We start from the raw sequence: 19,953 nt of genomic DNA on the forward strand, positions 1-19,953 counted from the left end.
CACATGCAAAAATAAGTCTGTTTATTCTCTTCAAAGTGATCTAGAGGACCCTGCAGAGCTGGGACACCTTCTAGCCAGTACTCCCCCCAGGCTGCCTGGATCTCCCCAGAGCTGGGAGCTGTTGGCTGAAGTGCTGCATTGGTCTCAGCGCCTTTAAAAACACAACAGAACGGTAAATAAGAGGGACTACGACAAAAGGAACTGGCGGCATGAGGAAGAAAGCTCCGTGGAGCGGGGCACTCGCCCGGGAAGGCGGGGGGGCTGCCCCCTGCGCTGGTGATGGTGCTCGGGAGCGGAGTGTAGTGGATGTGGTGGTGAAGGCGCAGCCATCCTGGTGACAGGGGGACTCGGCAGCGGGTCACTTGCGGCTCAGCAGGGATCCCAGCAGAAGTACTCCTGCCACCGTCGCCCCGGTCAGGAGCCATTTGTTGAAGGTCTCCTGGCCCTTCCTCACCTCGGCAGCAGCATTGTTCCCATAGAGGTCCACAAACCGCTCCTGTGGGAAAAGAGAAGTGGTAAGCAGAGGGGTGGGAGCAGAGCACAGAGACCCTCTCTGCTGCTTTCTGGGGCTCCTTCCTCCTCCATGGAGCAGGCTGGAGGGGAAGACGCAGCAGGAAGGGGCAGGAAGGCTGTTGGGCTCCTGCTGGCAGGAAAGCACTGGTGGGGACCAGGCGGATGACAGACGCCTTGTGCTTCCTTACTCTGAATCATGCACAGAGGGTGATGGGGGAAGTACAGGACCAGTCATGAGAGAAGTGGATGCCAGAAAGGATTTGCAAGGAGAATACCATGCGGGCAGGGCAGGAGATGTATCACGTGCTCTAGGCTCTCTAAAATTAGCATCGAAGTGTGATAGAAATCACTGCAGCAGGAAAATGCTGGGCTTTATTCCACAGCCAAGGCCTGGGGGAGCAGCAGAAGGGTTGATACCCAGGGTTGTGGCAGGAGTCCCCACCACGCATCCCCCTGCTGCTTTTGTATCCAAAGTGGAGCCTCACACCTCCCTCTCCCTACTGCCACATGCCAGTAAGACAAGCGCTCCCATGGCCTGGCCATCGCAGGTTACTCTGCAGCACGATCTGGATTTCACGAATCCCTGTGGTGAAGGCAGACGCTCTGGGTCGCGAAACTCCTGCCTTCCACTGGTTTCAGGAGAGCAGGCCAAGCACAAGGCCCAGCCAGGAATGCAGTCACTCTGGCCCAGCTCGTCCGAGCTGGCCACCTCCAGTCCTTCATCTTCAGCAACAGCAAGAACAGGGCAGATTTCAACAGAGCCACTGTGCAGCAAACAGCCACAGCCCCTCTCCCTCCAAGGGAGATGTGTGACAGGGCTGGGGACAGATGGCCGTGGCCTGGACTGGGGGAGATGAAGGGCAGAGTGGGAGAGACCACCAGAGCTGAACTGCTCCCAAAAAACAGGCTCTCAGAGAACACCTCTGCCCCCTGCGCCCATGCAGTGATCCCATGGCACCATACCTCTGACCCCTGTGCCCACACAGCACCCCAATGGCACCACCCCACCTCTCATGCTCTCCTGGGCACCCAGGGACCATGGACCACTGTGAGGATAGCTCCTCAGGTCCCCAGGCCACACGCACTGCAGGAAAGGGGGGGTCCATGGTCAGACTACATGAAGCAGGGAACTTTAGGCCCCAGCAGCTCCCAGGTTTTATCAGGGCCCAGCAGGAGCACCAGGGCTAGAGGGAGCCAGAGCTGTGAGCTCTGGGCTCAGGGATCGCCGGCAGCTCAGAGTGCTGGGCAGCTCAGCTGTTGCACCTTGAGCCCATCTTCCCAGCAAGGTTCTCTGTTCCCTGATAAGTGAACGAAGTTCCAGTAACCCGGCTGCTCTGGGAAAGCAGAGATAAGCCCAGCTAACACTGAGCTTGTGTCACGCCTTACCATAGCCTCCCCAGAGGCAGGGGCAGCATCCCAGCCTGCCTGGGTCTAGCAGTTCTGCCTGCAAGCTGCCTCCCACACCTGCCCACAGCCTGTGATGAGCTGCAACTGCTGCCACAGGACCTGTGGCAGGGTTTGGTGCTCAGATCATGGCTGGGATCAAGAGGCTTTTTAGGCAGCTGCCTCTCCATCATTTATAGAAATGTGGTGCCAGGCCCCCAGCTCCCCCAAAAACAGGCCAAGTATGGTCACAGCTTGTGGAATATCTCCTCACCTTGCCAGACATACACACACGCATGACCAAGCTCTCACACAGCTTTTCACAGCAAGGCATGCCACAGGCATCCATGCTTGCTCCCAGGGAGATAAGCTGTGTCCCTCTCCTTGGCCACAGGTCTCCCCACAACAGGGGAGCAGGTACTTGAACAACCACACAGGTGAGCTGTTAACCTGAGCACCCACTTCTGCCCCACCAAAGCTCTTCTCTGCCTTCTACCAAACACCATCTCCTGACTTCCCCGGCTGCCTTTCACATCCCCCTGACCATGATGAGGTCCCAGCAGACCCAATGACAGGGCACTGGGACAACAGGGACATTGCTCACTCATCCTAGAGCACATCACTGCTGCCAGCTTGCTCAGAGTCCTCTTCAGGGATGTGACAACTGTCCTTGTAACTCCCACCACCTACACAGAGCAGCACAAGGCAGCTCACTTCCCAACAGGCCTGCCAGCTGGTGTGAGCTCTATGGAGGCATTATATTGCATCCCGGCCCCACAGGAACCAGCAGGACAGTGGCTCACACGCAGGTGCTGTCCAGGGAGAAAGGTGATGGCTGCTGCTCACTGCCAGCCCCGCTGCCTGGGCACTTGTCCAGGAGGAAGGGCACAGAATCAGGCAGTGATGTGCTGCAGGAGAGGGATGGGAGGAGATCCCAAACTCAAGGAGGGGATATTTTTAATTATGGCACAGGAAATCCCTCTGCTGATAGGTGGTGACGAGCAGCAGAGCAGTGACAGTGCATGGCAAGTGGCAGCAAACTGAGAGGAGGCTGGCGGGAGCGGAGGGCACAGGGGAACCAGGGCAGAAGGCATGGGCTTGTCCAAAACCACCAGCTGTGGAGCACCTGCACCAACCCTACAATATCCCTCTGTACTGGGGCTCCTGCATTCCAGGGAAGGTCCTTCCCTTGGAAGCATGTCCCCACCGCACACCCACAGCACCCAATGCTGCACAAGCACTCAGCAGGAGGAAGGAGGTGATGTATTCCCCAGGACAAGCCACTTTGCTCGTGATTCACTAAGGCCTGCCCACCAAGCCTGACACATCTCTACAGGCTCCTCCTGACCTATGGGAGGGGATGTCCCCAGGAAGGCTGTGGAGGTGCAAGGGGACTTGCAGTTACCCAGCAGGGCAGGCACCAGGAGAGGGCCCCCACAGGCAGGGCAGGGAGCCGGGGAGGGCTGGCAGCCGAGCCTCTGTGTTGCCTTCTCGATTTTATGTGCTGCCGAGCTTAGGGAAAGGCAGTTCCAAGAAGCATGTTTTGAAGCCCTTACTTCTAAGAAAAGGAAGTGTTTGCTTAACAAGAGATAAATGGCATACGGTGAACTGAGAGCTATCGGGTGCTACAGACGGAGAAGAGCATGACAAGAGCCCCGCATGGGCAGGGAGGGGACATGAGCCCCTCTCCCTCACCCCTGGAATGGAGCCACAGCTGCTGGAGCCACAGCTGGGGGACACAGGGGACTCAGGAGGAGAGCGCCTTGCCCTTCCCTGGGGAAACTGTCCCCAGGAGCTGCAATAGCTCAGCCCCTGCACAACTGCAAACCCAGATGTGTCCCCTGGGAACAGTGATCCCAGACCAGGGGGAGTGGGAAAACAGGCAGAAGCGTCCTCCCCTCCCTGTCCTGGGGGTGGGTTGAAGGTTAGGGAAAGGCAGCTTGCTCAGTTCCCACACTGCCCGGGGCCTTGGCCACTCTGCACCTGAAGCCCAGCACTCCCAGTACTGATTCTGACCTCTCTGCCCTGGTGTTTGGGATCTCAGGCTTGCCCAGACACGTCCAGATATTTCTGGCCGCCTCCAGTCACCTTTATCTGAGAGGAAATATTTGGAATTCCTGAGTTGCTCACAAGGACTCTGGTAGCAACAGCACGTCAGTGTCTCAACCGCCCTCTCCACGTGCCCGTGGGCCTCTTCCACCCCAGGCCCAGAGAGGACAGGCTGTTCCACAGCAGAACACCAGTCACATCCCCTTCCCTACCCCGGGTGACAGACGTGTCCAAGAGGAGGATGCTCTGGGGCAGGCAATGAGGAAGCAGTGAGAGGTTATGCCTACGCAAAAGGCAATCCCCTGGCTTTGCCTCTCCTCGCCCAGCACTGGGAAAGGACACAACGTCTTCTTGCTGGAGCCTAAACCAGCACTTGCTGAGGGGGGGCTTCCATCCAGCTGCACATGTTGTGTGCAGAAGGTAGAGGACCTGGAAATCCAGACTCCACCAGTGTCCACCACCTCACAGAGCTGGGGGAAGGAGGTTCTGCATGCCAAAGGCTCTCGACACACCTGCAGTGCCCCAAACTACAACCCACTGTTGGGGAGAGAGGGGGTGACACAGCAGCATTTAAACACTGCCCAGTGATGATACATGACACCATAGAAGAGAAAAAAGATGAACAGGTATGACCCAAAGTGCTCCGTCTCAGGTGGGAGAAGAGGTTAATCAGGCTCAAGGTCTGGCTGAGACAGTGTTCATATCCCGGCCTGGAAACGGGAAGACCCAAAGTTTCAGCCTCTTGCTGGTACCCAGCCCCAGAGGTTCAGCTGGTTTCATTCACCAGCACTGCCTGAAGCAGCTCCCATGGCCAAACAGGAGCAAGAACAGTTGCTAGATCCCATTCAGGGTGAGCAAAGCAGGGCAGGTTCCTCTTTCAAGATAAGCCCCAGCACTGGGGGAAAGAGGATTCAGTAAGCGACACCAAACCATGAGGGCAGGTGGAGGAAGCAGATGTGGGCAATGAATCCCCATCTGGTCTCTTACGAGCCTGGGACAGAGCAGGAAGGGGAGGGTGGCAGCTGCTGGGGAGGGCAAAGTTTGGGTGCTCAAAGCTTCCCTTGCATGGGGAGGTGAAGGATGTGGATGTCACCAATACACCAGCACGAAGATCTGACAACCAGCAGAGAAGAGAGGCTCTACCGTGACTATTCATGGTGAACCAGTGGCATTTGGTCCGACTTTGACACAGAGACTCTGCTTCCAGCAGGAGCTACACCTCCAATACCTAGCCAGCCTGCCTCAGAGACACCCACAGCAACCAGCTCCCTACATACAAAAGCCTTTCCCACCCAAGGATCTCAATGTGTTTTATCAGCATTGTCCCCAGACAGATAAACAGAGGTACAGAGAGGTTAAATGCTTTCCCTAAAGTTGCATACAAGCCAGCAGCATGAGCCACAGCATCTGACTCCCAACCCAGGCATTCTCATCACGAGGCAATGTTTCACTTGAAAACAAGGCTGTTTCTGTTATACCTTCACTGTAACTACAGCTGTGTTACTGCTAAGAGGTCTAACACCAATTGCCGGCCAGGAATGGAGTCATCTGGATGACCAGACATTTGTTAATGAGATGCTGGGAACAGTTTTGTGCCGAGCAGCGAGACAAGCACGGAAAAAGAAAGGCAGCAGCTCAGCGCAGACCACAACAAAGCCCTGCGTCAACAGCAACCTGCTCCCAGAGCCCCTTCGGGCTGCCAGCTCACCACATGGGACTGGCATATGTGAACCTGGAGGTGAAGCACAGGGGGAAAAGGCAGCTGAGATCTTTCAGAAAAAAACTGAAAACATAAGTATTCCAAAAGGCTGCCACTAGGATCCTGTAAACATAACTCAGCTGGTCCCTACACACTATGGAAGTGGAAGAGACATCCTGGAGGTCCTCCCTCTGCCCTGCTCTCCCAGACACTGCAACTGCATGTGGCCTTGAGCCCTGTCTGAAGCCCAGGCCCTAAAGGAGGACGGTGGGGACACCGAGCATGCCTGCGCCAGTCACACAGCACTGCCCATGGTATCAGGATTGGAGGTCAACATTAGCTCCCCACTCAGGTACATCATCCCAGAGAAACCTGCCATCCAAGGCAGCAGTCTCAGAGCTTCTCCACATCCACAACTTCACTCCTCTGGTCCCCGTCAGCACCCTGGGCAGGTTTGGGATGGAGTGGGGAAGGGGCTCTGGGGAAGTGGGGTCGGGAAGGGGCTGGCTCTGGGGACAGCACACTCGCAGGTGCAAATGCTCCAGAGACCCAGCTCTAACTGTTATGCAAATGGTGACCTCCAAGGAAGCAGCTGCTGATCTCCATGACAATAGCAGGGAATGCCACCCACCTGCCCCACTGCCTCCCCTATCTCTCCTGCCCTGGGAGTGGGTGCTTGGGTGCTGCAGGCGCTGGGGTGCTGCCCTTGCCCAAGCTCCTGCATGCTGGGAAACCTGCGATCTTGAGGGATGAAGCTGCAAACTCAAAAGGGTTAATTGAATAAGCACATCCCTGCCTCAGCTCTCCTCCCGACCCACCTTGCCACACACAGAGTCTCCAAGGCTGCAGCCTGCGGGGAGGCTGCCCCTGGGGCCTCAGCCTGAAGCCCAGCAAACCTAGGGGGCTCAGCAGAGTGAGGGCCAGAGCCAGCTCTTTCTAAGCAGAAACAAACCCTCACTAGCACATTTCAGCCCTAATCCTTGCTGTGGCAGCCTCCTGTCAAACTGGTTCCATCAACAGCTCCAGGGAACCTGCAATAACCCCACACCATTCAGCACAATTTCAGTATTTTCCAAATACATGAAAGGGGCTACAGTGACAGCTGTAACCCCCGTCCCTGCCCCAGGAGACTGCAGCGCACAGCACGAGATGGGGAGCAGGGAATTGTGCTCTCTGTTCCAGGAATCTGCTGAAACATTCATGTGTATTAAAGCAGGAGCCAGTGTGAATGACTAATCTACTTGCATCCTTCTTTCATCAGTGTTTCTCCCAGAACTAACCAGGCTGAGGACTCCCAAAGGTGCTGAAGCCCCAGCCGGTGTCAGGCATGCTCAGCAGCAGGACGGCTGGCAGGCGACAAGGCTCCGGTACAAAGGCACAGCAAAGAACACATTGGTTGAGCCGGATCCACTCAAAAGATTAGCACCTGCTGGGAATGGGATTGTTTTCCAAAGGGCATTAAGTGGAATAGTCCGAAGAAAGACGGTCTCTCTGATGCTTCTCCCCACCGGACAGATGGTGTCTGAGCCCTGGCAGGCAGAGCAGCCTGCCTGCCTTTTGTGCAAGGGGCACGCTCTGGGGGCAGGGGAAGACTCCTGCTTTAATTTCACAGTTATCTGCCGCCTGCGGTGCTGGGGAGCCTGAGTGTTACAGCCAGCTTGCTGCACTGGACAAGCACCTCAGCAGGGTCCCCTGCGCCCAGGGAAAAAAGCTCAATTTTCACCTTGTCATTGCTCTTCCCAGACGTCACAGCTCCTGTGCAATCGTGCCCTTGTGTAACTGTGGGGAAACCTGCACCGAGGAGACATGCCGCACTTGCAAGTGCCCAGCTGTGGAGCCATGTTCCCTCCTATCCAGGGGCTGAACTGTGGGATGCCGATGGCTATCCCCAGCCCTTAACCACAGTGCAAGTCTATCCCAAACCCACCCCACAGGGAACCGCAGCATCACCAACGCCCAAGCAAGCAAGGCTGGGTGCAGGGACAGCCCCCAGGGGAGGTGGGTCCTGGGGAAGGGCTGCCTGGTTCTCACACCTTGAGCCACTTGTCCTCCAGCATCCCAGAGGAGCACCAGCCAAGTCTTACCACTTCTCTCTTCAACCCCAGCGCCTCACGAGGCTGCTGTAATTCTTACATGCCACTTGAATGAAAAAGGGGAAAGGGTGGAGGTGCAGGAAGAGGAGGAAGATGTGCTCATTCTGTTTTCACTTCCTGTTAGTCCACATGAAATCTCAAATGATTCAGGCCATGAAGTCCCTTTTAGCAAAATCCCTGCTGACTTGAGGGCAGGAAGCAGAGTATGCAGCTGATGCAGCAAGTGCAGGAGAAAGCTGTGCAGCATGAGAAGGAGACTTTGTGCTCTGCCCTGGGCGCCTCCATACATGTTGTTGCATGAAATAATCACTGGCTGGTGCACTGGAAGCTTCTCAGTGAGGTCAGTTGCTCTAATAAAAGATATTAGCTCTCCGGCAAGTTTAATACACTAGTGAGCCACGCCAATACAGCATGGAAGCATTTGCAACACTGCTATGATGGCTGATTTACAGGTAGCAATACCTAATTTTCTCCATACATAAGCCATATGTCACCCAGATACTACCCAGGGCCACATACACACCCAGCTCCCACATCCCAGCCCAAACCCTGAGCCAGCTTGCCATGAGTTATACACAGAGTAACGTCACGTACTGCTGCCAGCTGTGCTCCTTGCACAACCCTCCTAGCATCCCCAGCCTTCCTCAGCCTCAATGATGGCAAAAACCAGAGACGTGCAAATGGGACTAGTATTGCTTGGAGAACCAATGAAGTGATGCAGACAGCTGTCCTGCTCCACCTGAGCATAGTGTTAGCTGCACTCAAACCAAATCAGCCCTGTGCCAGCCTAGGCCTCTTCTCTGAGCTTTCCAAAGAGCCCTTCACCCTCCAGCAGAGAAGAAAACTCATGCTCCTTCGGGAAGCAGCCAGCTCCAGCAGCTCCTTCCCTTTGGGCGCACAGTCCTACCCCAACAGACAGGTCCCTGCACAGCTCTGCCTGTCGGCCCCTCGCACACCTCCCAGCCTGAGCAGCTCCTGCTCACGCTCAAAGCCCTGCCTGCTGCCAAGCTGTCATGTTTTGGAGTATTTGATTTCAGTTTTAAGAGCACCTGGCAGTGGTACAGGCAGGGAGAACCTGCCTGCTCTTTGTTCTTGGCCAGGCAGAGTAGGGAGCAGAGGACACCTGCCTCCGTCTTCCCCCAAGTCAGGACTGGGGCTGCAAGCTGGGGAGCTCTGGGTCCATCCTAGATCAGGAGCAGGGGCAGAAAGGCTGAGCCTGGCCCCACTCCCACCAGAGGTTCTTCATCTCCCCAGGCAGGATACTGATGCCAGAAGCTAGCTACTAATTGGATCTACTTAAATCAGAAGCTATGTCTGCAGACACAGCTTAAACACAAGCTTGAGCAGGAAGGAGGATAATGCAATAAATTCAAGCAGCTCTCCCCAAGGGAATTGCACAGACCCCTGAAACTTTCCTCTTCACAGATACAGCCTATTACCCTTCCTTGGGCACACCATGTAAATGTGGGGGCAAGTGGCAGTCGAGAGAGTAACCAGCCCAAAGCCTGCTGAAATGCCGGCTTGCCCAGTTCCCTGCTCCCAGGAGCAGAGGGAAAACAGACCAGTTATAGCACAGTCCCAGTGGCCACGGGAGTCTCTCTGGTTAATGCTCCAAATCCTGCTCCTCCCTCCCTTGCTACCCTGGAGGCAGGCAGCAGTGCTGAGTGCACTGGGTTTCCCATTAAAGAGATCCTGAGAGACAGCACTGGGCTGGTACACGTGAGCACGTGTCCGAGAGAAGACATGGACGGCTGGAGAGATGCTGGCTGCACGGAGGCGCTGCAGCAGGCGTTCCCGCCTGCAGGCAGTCCTTCCCAGCACGGCTCAGCCCTCTGACTCTTTTTTCTTTTTTTGCTAACTAAATTAAACATAAGAATAAAATAAGCAAAATACCTAAAAAATAAAACGACCATTTCTACAGCACAACTAGGTCACAGCTCTCTAGCATACAAGTCATGACAGCCACGGCTCAGCCCCTTGAGCCTCCCGGGTTCAAAATTGACATCTCTCTTAAAAGGCTGCCTCCCGAAACCCACACCTGCTCCCCGGTAAGCCCAGCTGGAGCCATCTGCTAACGGCTCTGCCTCCCAGCAGCCCTCTGCCCCCTCGCTCTGCCAGGCTGCTCTGCTTCTGTGGCGGAGAGTAACCCTTCTTCCCACCTGAATGCAGAGAGGGCCAACCTACACACTGAACCTGCCCTGGTGCACTCAGCACAGCCCTCACATCCCCCACCCCAGGGAAAGCTCTTGCATGCCTCTAGAAAGCACGTTCCCTAACTTAAGCCCTTGGCATCTCAAGGACAATTAGGAGCGGGACTTCAGAGAGATTTTGCACAAAACACCCCTTTGCATCCTTCCAGGTGGGGAGGAAGAAGGAGGAATGGTTGCCCTGTTCAAGGCCAGGGCAGCAAACCAGGGAGTGCCCTGGCACCAAAGGACACCGCTTCCCTTTCATGCCTCCATTATCTGTGTTAATCTTTAGTTGTTTTGAACAATAGCATTTAAGGGTAACATCCCTCTCGGGAGGGTGGAGGAGGAGAGCGTAGCTACTCTCCTGCCATGAGAAGGCAGAGCCACCCCACAGAGCATACCTTCGCACTGAATCAGTCAGCAGGTAGGTCAACATCCCAACTGCTATCGGGGCCACCAGAGGGGAAAGAAAACAGCTGCCCTCAGCCCCTATCTGCTCCCATGGTAGAAGCCACCATTAATCCCTCGCCTCTCGGTTCAGCAGGTCTGCAACACTTCTACATCTGATATCCATCCCTTCCCTTCCCCCAGCTCCTTCTGGGAATACTTGTGCTTCGCAGTTAGTGGGGAAAGAGCTGCTAGAGAAATACTTGAAACGTCAAGATGGGACTGTGCTGCCAGCTGTCAGCAGCTTGGTAAAAATCAGAGAAAAGCTTAAGCAAAGGCCTCAAAGGATGGCACCACCGTTCAGCCTGTACCTGGTGTGGGCTGCAGGTGTATCGCCGCTCCCTGGGGTAAACCATGTACACAAACTGTACAGGAGCTCCATGGAAATCAGGTGCCGCACCCCAGGCACATACAGAAAGCTGCAGCTTGCACAGGGGAAAAGAGAGAACATCGCTCCTTCCCACGCCTTCTGCTGTGGTGGGGCACCCCATTGCTGCTGAAATGGGGAGAGACCCTAGGCAGTGCTCAGGGGGACCCAGGTCCGGTCCAGTTTCAGAGAGGAGCAGGATGATTGGGAAGACTGACATTACTGAGAACAGCTGTGAACACAGAGCAGCAAGAACCAGTTTGTTAATTATTTCTTAGTTTTGTGTGGGTGTGGTTTTTTTTTTTTTTTTAAATGACACTCCATTCTTCTGATTGAAGAACCTGAGTGCTTTACAAATCTGAGTTCCCAGTGGCTCCCCTGGGAGGGAAGGAAATGCTATCCCTTTTGCTGAAAGGCCGCAGGGTTAAGCGGGCTGCTCTGAGCCACAGCCAGTGATGGGCAGCACTGCCTTCCAGGTGCCTGCTCTAATCACAGATCTAAGGAACGTAATCAAACTGCACTGCACACCGCGAGGCAGCAAGGAAAACAGGCAGGGTCCCAAAGAAGGAGAAACGAATAAACGGGGCGAAGAGCAAAGCCTGAAAACTCGCCTCTTCATCATACTCAGTCTAGTGGCAGGAATGCTGCTGTGGGCCGGGCAGGAAGCTGCAGTGGAAGTCATTCCAATGGCATTTCCTGGAGAGCACTGTAGAAAAGCCTCCCAGGTTGCAGGCAGGGCAGGAAGCTGCCAGGGATCTGAATGCTGAGCCCAGATCTCCAGCTGCCAGTGAGGATGCAGCTACCTGGGACAGCCACGCCAGGCAGGTCAGCCCTGGCCAAGACCCTGACGACAGTGACCATCAGGCAGGCAGTTCCCACAGCCAGAGAGAAACACTCAGTACTGTGAAGGGATATGAGGGAACTCAGCTGGCAGGAAGAGAGTATTTTTTTTCATCCTGAGCAGGTGATGACAATGGGGGCATCATCTCAGCTGCAAGGGATCCAGACTGTAAAATAATTACAGAGGACGAAGTGGAAAGCAATAGCCCAGCTAAGCTTCACAGACCACTGGTTGGGATTCATCTCTAAGACAGCAAAGCATGGCCTTGGCTATCCACAGTCACCTCCTACAGCCAGCTCTGCTGTGTGTTGGCCAGCAAGTGAAGCTGATGGCCGTGGTCTCAAATGGGATTAGCAGCACCGGGGCATTGCCGAAAGCCAGTGTGTTAACACTCAAAACGGCAGAGCTTTGGCAAAGCGCGCTCACCCCAGAGGGAGCTGCAGTCCCCATACAGTGAAATACGCAGCTGTGCCTCTTCCACGTGTGCTGTGCACACCTAGCACACTGCTCCTCTCCGCACCTCAGGGCACAACAGCAGGAGAATTCCAACTTGAACTTATCTCATGCTGCCCACAAAGCTTGGACTGAGAAGGCAAGAGGATCCCAGGGCACCCGGGATCAGCTAGATGAGGCAGTGGTTGCAGGGAGGCTTGTGAAGGATACCTGGGCAATGGCACAAGGCCAAAAAGCATTTCTGAAGAGCTGAGAATCGAAGCCTAGCTCTGAAACCATTGAGAAGGTTGGAAAAAGAGCACAGGACAAAATCCCAGCTGCACTCTGTCATATGACACAGGCTGAGTCATTTCCTATCATTCAAGAAAAAAATTAAAGAGATAGAAAATGAGTTTGCTATATTGACATCTTCTAAGGGTTTTCCCCAAACAGAACCACAAACTTCCAGTCCACCACAGAGCGACACAACATGCATGTCCCAGCACACCAAACCCTGCACAGCCAGGGCCGGCTGAGAGCCTGGGATGCGCAGAGCCAATGTGGGAAGCAGTCTGTCCTCCTTCTGCCCAGCTTGTCAGGATTCAGATGTCAGACTGGTGATAAAGATGCTGTTTGCTTTCAGTCCAGGCCCAGCACAGACCCTTTGTGCTGGTCCCCACCACACACCCTGCAAACAAGAAACCTCCTGCCTCTGTGTCCACAGATCTACCTCCAAGCCCCCACAGAACACCCTCTTTAAATCTCACTATGAACATAGATTTTACCTTGAAAGAAAAGCTGTCATCCACTGGAAGGTCACAGCCAGGTAGGAACTACTACTCACTTTCCTTTCTCAAACAGATTAAGCATGGTCAGTACAACTCTGCCTGCCAGACTCTCTCCTGCTCACCCTGTGCCTCCCCCTCCTGCATTCCCACTCACCACATTTCTCCCACCATGACTCCCAATCCCCACTGGGATCACTCTTTGAACTTCACAGCTAGTAGAATCTGGTCCTGGCCAAAGCAACTGCCTCAGGAAAGCCTCCTCTTTGGTTTTGATGGCTTACCAAGGCAGCAGCTCTCTTCTGGTTCGTTATTAAATGCCCCTCTTGGGTTGTTCTTGTTTATTTTTTCAGTACCAGATTGTGGAGAGGAGGGCAAACCAAGGCAGGGCCAGGAAATGTGACAAAATACACTCATGTTAACGCTAGGTAGCGAGATTTGCCATTTCCCCCTTGTCTCAAAAAAATGGTTTCTCAAGAAAACTGCTACAGCCCAGCACACAGCAGCCTTAACAGGCCCCTCCAAAGGCAAACCTGCACCCCAAGGCCATCCTATGCTTGCTTTTGTTCCACTGGTGGAGGATGAAACAGAGCTTCCTATGCAACCAGGCTGTGCGACAATTGTGATGGAGCCACGCTCCTTCCCTCTTTCAGAGGGGCTTTCCAGGAAGAGAAGTGCCACAGCGCTCCAAAACACAAACCACCTGGTCCCTGCCAAGCAGGCCTGCCAGAACTTGCATCCCTCTCACCAGGACCTGCCTGCTGCACCTCTCAGCAGAGCTTTGTTTGCATGGGACAAGCTCTACCAGCTCAGATGCACCAAACAGGCTCCCTGTGCAAACAGGGTGGCAGGAGGGACTGCTCCGTCACAGCAACGGCAGGCTGGCACTCTCTTCTTGCATGGGGAGCTAGCAGCAGGCCAGCAGCTTTCTCCCTGCAGATGGAGTCACGTGAGAGGGAAGCAGAGCATCCCCACACACGCCCCCACGTGTGACACACTCAGGAGCTGTCATGGCCCCTGTGCTCCCACTGCACCGCACCGTCCCTTTGCATGGAGTGGCACGGCTACCTTCACAAGAAGGGATGTGGTGAAACCTGAGCACTTAGGAAAGCTACAGCTGAGATGTCGAACAATCACAGGTCAGGGTTTGCACTAGGCTGGCAGCAGCCACACTGCCTATCCCTTATTTTTTGGTGGCTGGTGGGGTGGGATCCCTCCCACTATGGCCTTTACCACCCTGCTCAGCTCGCATTCAGCGACCCGCACAGCCCAGGCAGCCGCACAGCCCGGGCAGTGAAGTTGGAAGCCCCGTTCAAGGTTAGAAGAGAGCAAGGCTGCTCCCCTGGGTGGGAAACAAGGCTAACAGTGATCTTCAAAGACAGAGCCGGTGGGTGGGTCAGATAGGGAGAAGTCCTGACCCTTCTGCAATCTGTTGAACAAATATTTGCTCCAAACAATGAATTTACAGACAGACAAAAAAATTGAAGTCTTAACCGTGATGACTGGGGGTGGGGAACAGAGGGAGGAGGTATTTCATTCCCTGCAAGCAGGGACCAGTGATTTTCCACCAGTGATTTAATCTAAATCCCCCAGAGAGTTCATTTACAAAAAATCAGATTGCATTATCGCCTAGGTCTCCAGGATACAGCCCAATCCGTCACTAACAGCAACAGCCACACTAGCTTGGAAACCTCAATTTGATCACTCAATTCCAAGACTAATCTGTGGCTTTAAAAGCCAAAGCCAGAGGGAGGGGGAAGGAACCTAGCATTTGGCCAGGGTTGTCTGCAGGATGAGAGTGCTAATGGGCCAGATACAGCCTGATGAAATGGCTAGCAGATCCCAGGTTATTAATTGAAACCAAGCTCCTCTGCCTGAGCAGCCCCACCCAGGCAGTGCCCCAGGGCAGCCACATTCCTGGAATTCCTGCACCCTAGGTGCACCCACTCCCCCTCTTCTCTGGGGTCCCCAGCATCACTGGCCAGGTGAGAGGAGCTGGGGAGCTCTGTGGGGCTCCTGCACATCTCCTCTGTCACAGGAGGGTAGAGAGCACAGCGCTGGGCTCAAAGGTTCCTGCCCTCTCCTTGAGGTGCAGGGGCCTGGTGATGAACAATGAGATGAAGAGGGTGGAAAGGCCTTAACTCACCAGCAAGGCAATTCCCCACCATTTAGATGCTAACACATGACAGCACGAACTCTTTCCAGTGGGAACCAGTAAAGGTTACACCAGCAGGGAACCACTAAGATGCAGAAGCAAAAAAAAACCTCAGACATCTGTAGGTCATATACCTCCCACTGGCAGTCCCAGGCAGCACCACACAGCCAGACCTGGCATTTCAAGAATGCTTCCTGAAGAAATGCTTATTCACGTTAATACCTCACCACTGAAAGCGTGCTGGGGTTTGCTGTTGGGGCAGCTGGGAGCATTGCTCCCTGCCAAGTAAGAAGCAGCTGCAGGTTTAGCAGCTCTCCTGTGCAGAGGTTGCCTCCACCTCAGCCCTGTCTCCCACCATACCAGCTCAGACAGGCCCAGCAGCCCACCTGCCCACGGAGATCTGCTGTGGGATTCGCTTCACCGTGAGCATGGCAGAAGGCAAAGTCCTGTCTCCAGAATGAAGAAGTAGCTGTTACCCCAGCAGACCACAGGCCAGCCCGCTGGAGCACTGTGCACTCAGAGAGGAGGAAGCTCCACTCCCTGCTGTTAAATGACACCAGGAACATGCCCAAGAGCAAGGGCTCCCACTTGAAGAACAAGCTTGGATGACACTAGATTTCCAAAGGCTCTTGGAAAACAGGTCTTTTATGTAACATCCAGGGAGAAGTAGAAAAAACAGGGATGGAGAAGGACACATCTGAGTATAAACTGTGTCATCACGGTAGACTGACCCTTTTGGGGCAGTGTTAAGAGCACAGAGGGAAAGGCCACACTCCCCTTTATCTCCCTACAAGGCCTAGGACAAGCACTAGCATAAACATTGCAGGGAGCGGAGTTCTTACCCATCCGCCATTCTCCTGGATCCAGGGATCTAGGTGGTCGGTCAAGTACGTGGTCATCCAAGACACAATGCGTCCCACCAATACCCGCATCTCCTTGTCAACGCTCTCCACGCACAAGGCTCCTCCGAAGGAGAAGAAAGCCACAATGCGACCCCAGTTCACTCCGTCACGGAAGAGTTCATTCACTACCTGCTCAAAGCTCTGATACGCTGTGCCAGGGGTGATGTGGAGCTGGGAAGTGAGGTCGCTGAAAGCCTGCCTGTACCTCAACTCAAACTCATCCCCCGCCTCTCTCAGTGCCTGCCTCACATCAGCTGCTTGAACGATTCCATGGACTTCGAGGCTGCTCCGGTGCACAGTGGCTCCGTTCACTACGTGGCTGGCGGGTGGATGCCAGGAGGGGCTCCCATTGAGGACGCCGTCCATCTCAGCCTCCTCCGCTGCAAAGTCAGTCCTGTTCTCATCCTCCTCCTCCAGCTGACTCCAGCTGTATCCCTTCTGCGAGAGCTTGTAGGAAACAAAGTCAATCACTAACTCCTGGTTACTGCTGGACATTTTCACACCTGGGACACCCTCAATGAGTCCATGGTCTGGAGCACAAGCAGATCAGCACTTAGCAGGTCCCAACTCTACTCTTCTTCACAACTGATGGGAACATCTGACCTTTGCACAGACAAACACCAGAATAGGAGAGAGGCCAAGAAACAGTTAACGTTACAGCTTTTGGATGCACCCGTGCCATTAACACACGACAGCTTATCGTTAACCCGAGATCATCTGGCAGCTTGACGCCGAGACTCAGGGCCACCAGACTGAAGCCGCCCCCCTCCCGGGAAACCAACGGCGAGCCCCAGGGGACCCCCCAGGCTCACTCCAAGCAGCTCCCGGCCCCCAGCCCAGGGGTCTCACCGGGAGCAGGCACGGCCTGGCAGGCCGGCTGCGGCCAGGCCGGAGCGGAGGCGGCTCTCGCTCTGCCGGAGCTGCGGACCGGCTCCGCCAGTCCCGGAGCGCTGCGGAGGCGGGGGAAGCACCGCCCTCGCCCCGCCCGTTAAAGGGTCCTGCTCTCCCCGCCCCCCTCCGCCAGCGTTGCCCAACGGAGGCCAGCGGAAGCGGGCGGGCACCGTTGTCCAAGGGTTACGGCAGACCGGGGGGGGCCCGATTTGACGGTAACGGCGGCGTAGCCCCCCATGCCACCCCCCCCGCGGGCGGCAATCCCCCGCCCTCCTGAACCCCCTACTCCCTGTAGGCGGAGGGAAACCGAGGGGATAAAAGGCTGAAAACCGATGAGTCCCCGCCACCGGGCTCGCGGGGCACGGTCCGCCCTGGGGCTGCCGCCGCCGCCGCCCGTCCCTGCGTTCTTACGGGAGCGACGCCGTTCAGTCGCTGCGGGTCACAAGGCGCTGCCTGCCGCCGGGGCCGGGCCGGTGGCACACCGGGCCGCAGGGGGCGGCGCCCCCGCCCCCGGCCAACGCACCGCCCCTCCCGGCCGCCGTACCGGGGCGGGGCGGCGAGCACGGGGCCCGCACACGAGGACGACGCCCACGCCGCCTTCCCCTCCCCCCCAACAGCCAATCACCCGCCGGGAAAACTCCGCGGGGCGGGGCCCGGAAACGGGCTCTTCCATTGGTTGAGCCGCGCGTCGCTCATGGCCTGCCCTACTCCGCCCCTCACCTCAGCGACCGGTGGAGGGTCCCGGGTCCTTCCCGCCCCTGCCCTGCGGGCCCGGCTGGCAGCGACGCCGGGGTTCGCCGGGAGCCCCGCCGGGCCTTGGCCCGCTCAGCAGTCCCCGGTCTCCTTCCGCATCGTCCGCCGAGCGGCCGCTGCGTTCCTGGGCCGCACCGGGGGGGGTGCGGTAGGGTGGGAGGGGGCAGGAGAGGGCGGTGCGCATGCGCACGGCGCCGCGAGGCTGGGCGGGGAGCGCTGCGCATGCGCGGGGACGTCGGGGTGGGAGCGTCGGTTAGACGGAGGGGAGGGCGCCAGTGCCGAGCCGTTAGGGCCAGTGCGCATGGGCAGAGGTGCCGGGCGGAGGGCGGGGCTCTAGCGCCCCCTGTCGGCCGTCTGGAGGCGTCGGAGGCGCCGCCGTGGCTCAGGTGGCTGGGGCGACTCCGGCCTCCGCCACGGGGATACTTTTCACGGCATCAGTCCGGTAGAACCTGCTGCCACGGCCGCCTATCCCCTTACAGCAGTTCGGGATTAACGTGTGGGGTTTTTTTCCCCTGTGTCCCCACAGTGCTCCGGGAGCCACTGGCCGCCCCCTCTGCGCGGTGCTGCCCCCGCGGCGGGGCTGAGGGGAAGGCAGACGCGGGGAGCTTTCTCGCTGCTACCGGGAGTTTTATGCATGATTAGGAAGTAATGCTGCCTAAAGGGTGTGGTCCCCCAGAAGCAGGATGCCTGGCGGCGCTCACTGGAAGGGGTGGGTAGTGGAAGCCGCCTCCCCTGGGTCGGGCAGTCGGAGGGGCTGATCTGGTGAGCAGGAGGCGGCAGCAGAAGGCAGGCTGCCTGTGCTTGATCGAGGGCACCTGTGGTGGGAGGGACGGAGGCACGCTACGTGTGTACTCAAAGCCGCCAGCTGGACGCTCCAGTGACCACGTAAGGTACATCCGTGGCACCAGGGCCCGGCTCCGGTGGGGTCCGGCTGACGCTGCTCCCGGGCCCGGCGGGTTGTGGACACCGGCACGGAGCCGGCCTGGCCTGAGGGACCCGCCTACCAGCAGCTGATAGGCCGCCTCCGAATAACCCTCAAAGCGCCGCCTCGTCTGATTGGCCGGGTGAGCCCCTCGCAGTGCGTTGTGGGAGTTGTAGTTTGCTTGTGGCTCTTAGATGTAGTTGCTGTGCGCGCGGGCGCTACGTTTTCCGTCAGTATTTGCGGACAGTGTGGGGCGGGCTTTGCTCATCCGGGTCCCCTGCTCTTCCTGTCGATCTGCCCAATCGGCACGCACCGAGGGCGTGCCCTGAGCGTTGATTGGTTGATTCGGATCGACGAGCTCGGTTTGAAATACGTTAGCGGCGGCGGGTAGATGAGGTGCGCGGGGCGGCTGCGGCGCTGAGGTGAGTGGGGGTGGGCGGGGGTTACCGGGCACCGAGTGGCTTCCCTCCCCCCGCTTCGCCTTGCCTTGCCTTGCCTTCTCCCCTACCCTGGCAGACTTCCTCCGGTAACGGCGGCCTGGGCCGCAGCCCTCTCCCGGGATTCGGCCGGATCTCTCCGGCTGTGGGGGTCGGCCGCGCCCCGGGCCTTCTCCGAGCCTCGGGTATCGGTTACACGGTGCTGGCCCTTCGCAGCACCGCCAGGCCGGAGGGCGCGGCTGGGATCCAGCGGCGGAAAGCGTCTCCAGGCGCTCAGCCCGTGCCTGGGGCCGCCCTTGCCGTGGCCTGACACAGTGGCCAGAGGGTGTGATCGCACCCGGAGCCCCCGGCCTGAGCCTAAATACCCGACGGTTCACTGCAAATCTGTCGCGCCCGTGGGGCTGAGGGAGCCGGAGCTCGGGGCCAGCCCGTGGAAGCTGGAGGCCGGCGAAGCCGCCGTGGCGAGGGGCTCCCTCCCTTGGGATGGGTTCGCAGCGCTGAAATAAGCCTTAGGATGGGGTAACTGCCTCGTGAGTACAATAAAGTTGCGTGTTGAGATGTGAATGTTCAAACAACCACAAAATCTGAGGTAAGGTGCGTGCCTCTCACCATGAGATACAACGTAGAGTGCCGTGCTGACGCCAGCAGGAACCATGCTGCCCGCTGGACTGTGTCCTTAACTGTCCACTCACACTGACTGCTCAAACCCTGAAGTGTGCATCTTGATTTTTGGAGCTAAGAAAAACTATGTTACTACTTTTCAGACCAAACCCTGCTTCTTAGGAAAAGGAGGGAAGAAAACCAGGTGAAACCTGGCTTGAGTAGCAGAAAATACATTGTTACCTTAACAGAAAAGGTATTTAGTTATTTTGATACAGCACTTTTTTAAACTAGAGGAACTTCAACTTATCTAACAATAAGTTGCGGTTATACTGGCTAAAAATAATTTGCTTACAGCTATTCTTAGAATGTCCCCATCTTCGTGTCTTTTAAAACTTGTGGGATCTCATTTATGGAGCATGAGATGTCAGGGCTGTTTATTTTGGACTGTTGGAAGGGAGGCGGGTCTGGGCCACTGTGAGTAGGGCAAAAGTT

At 56.5% G+C, this 19,953-nt stretch overlaps 2 protein-coding genes across 10 annotated transcripts in view; one reads left to right on the forward strand and one right to left on the reverse strand.

The window, feature by feature from the left end:
- BCL2L1 (BCL2 like 1) lies at window positions 1-17,672 on the reverse strand. Of its 6 annotated transcripts, none has more exons than XM_064465540.1 (3): window positions 17,467-17,672; window positions 15,796-16,453; window positions 1-496 (listed from the first exon to the last, which is right to left on the reverse strand). In XM_064465540.1, the coding sequence occupies exons 2-3, from the start codon at window positions 16,348-16,350 to the stop codon at window positions 359-361; spliced, it is 693 nt and encodes a 230-aa protein (XP_064321610.1). In that variant the 5' UTR covers window positions 16,351-16,453; window positions 17,467-17,672; the 3' UTR covers window positions 1-358. The 6 variants fall into 6 exon arrangements, with proteins under 6 accessions (XP_064321610.1, XP_064321609.1, XP_064321608.1 ...); XM_064465539.1 differs by having other exon boundaries at window positions 15,796-16,458; XM_064465538.1 differs by lacking the exon at window positions 17,467-17,672 and adding an exon at window positions 17,158-17,315 and having other exon boundaries at window positions 15,796-16,458.
- The window catches only part of TPX2 (TPX2 microtubule nucleation factor), a 17,858-nt gene continuing 14,844 nt past the window's right edge, over window positions 16,940-19,953 (forward strand). For 3 of the 4 annotated variants that reach the window (XM_064465537.1, XM_064465534.1, XM_064465536.1), the window contains exon 1: window positions 18,735-18,843. The gene's annotated coding sequence lies outside the window, so the exon portion shown is untranslated. Of the gene's footprint in view, window positions 16,962-18,734; window positions 18,844-19,953 lie in introns of those variants that run through there. The other variant, XM_064465535.1, reaches the window with a different exon arrangement.

The sequence above is a fragment of the Phalacrocorax carbo genome, chromosome 14, assembly GCF_963921805.1.
Source record: "Phalacrocorax carbo chromosome 14, bPhaCar2.1, whole genome shotgun sequence".
NCBI lineage: Eukaryota > Metazoa > Chordata > Aves > Suliformes > Phalacrocoracidae > Phalacrocorax > Phalacrocorax carbo.

Excerpts from the sequence above, each read along its gene's own strand:
- BCL2L1 (XM_064465540.1), bottom strand. The coding sequence starts at position 16,350 with ATGTCCAGCAGTAACCAGGAGTTAGTGATTGACTTTGTTTCCTACAAG. Across the intron at positions 497-15,795 it reads TCCAGGAGAATGGCGGATGG|GAGCGGTTTGTGGACCTCTA; the intron begins GTAAGAACTCCG and ends CTTTTCCCACAG.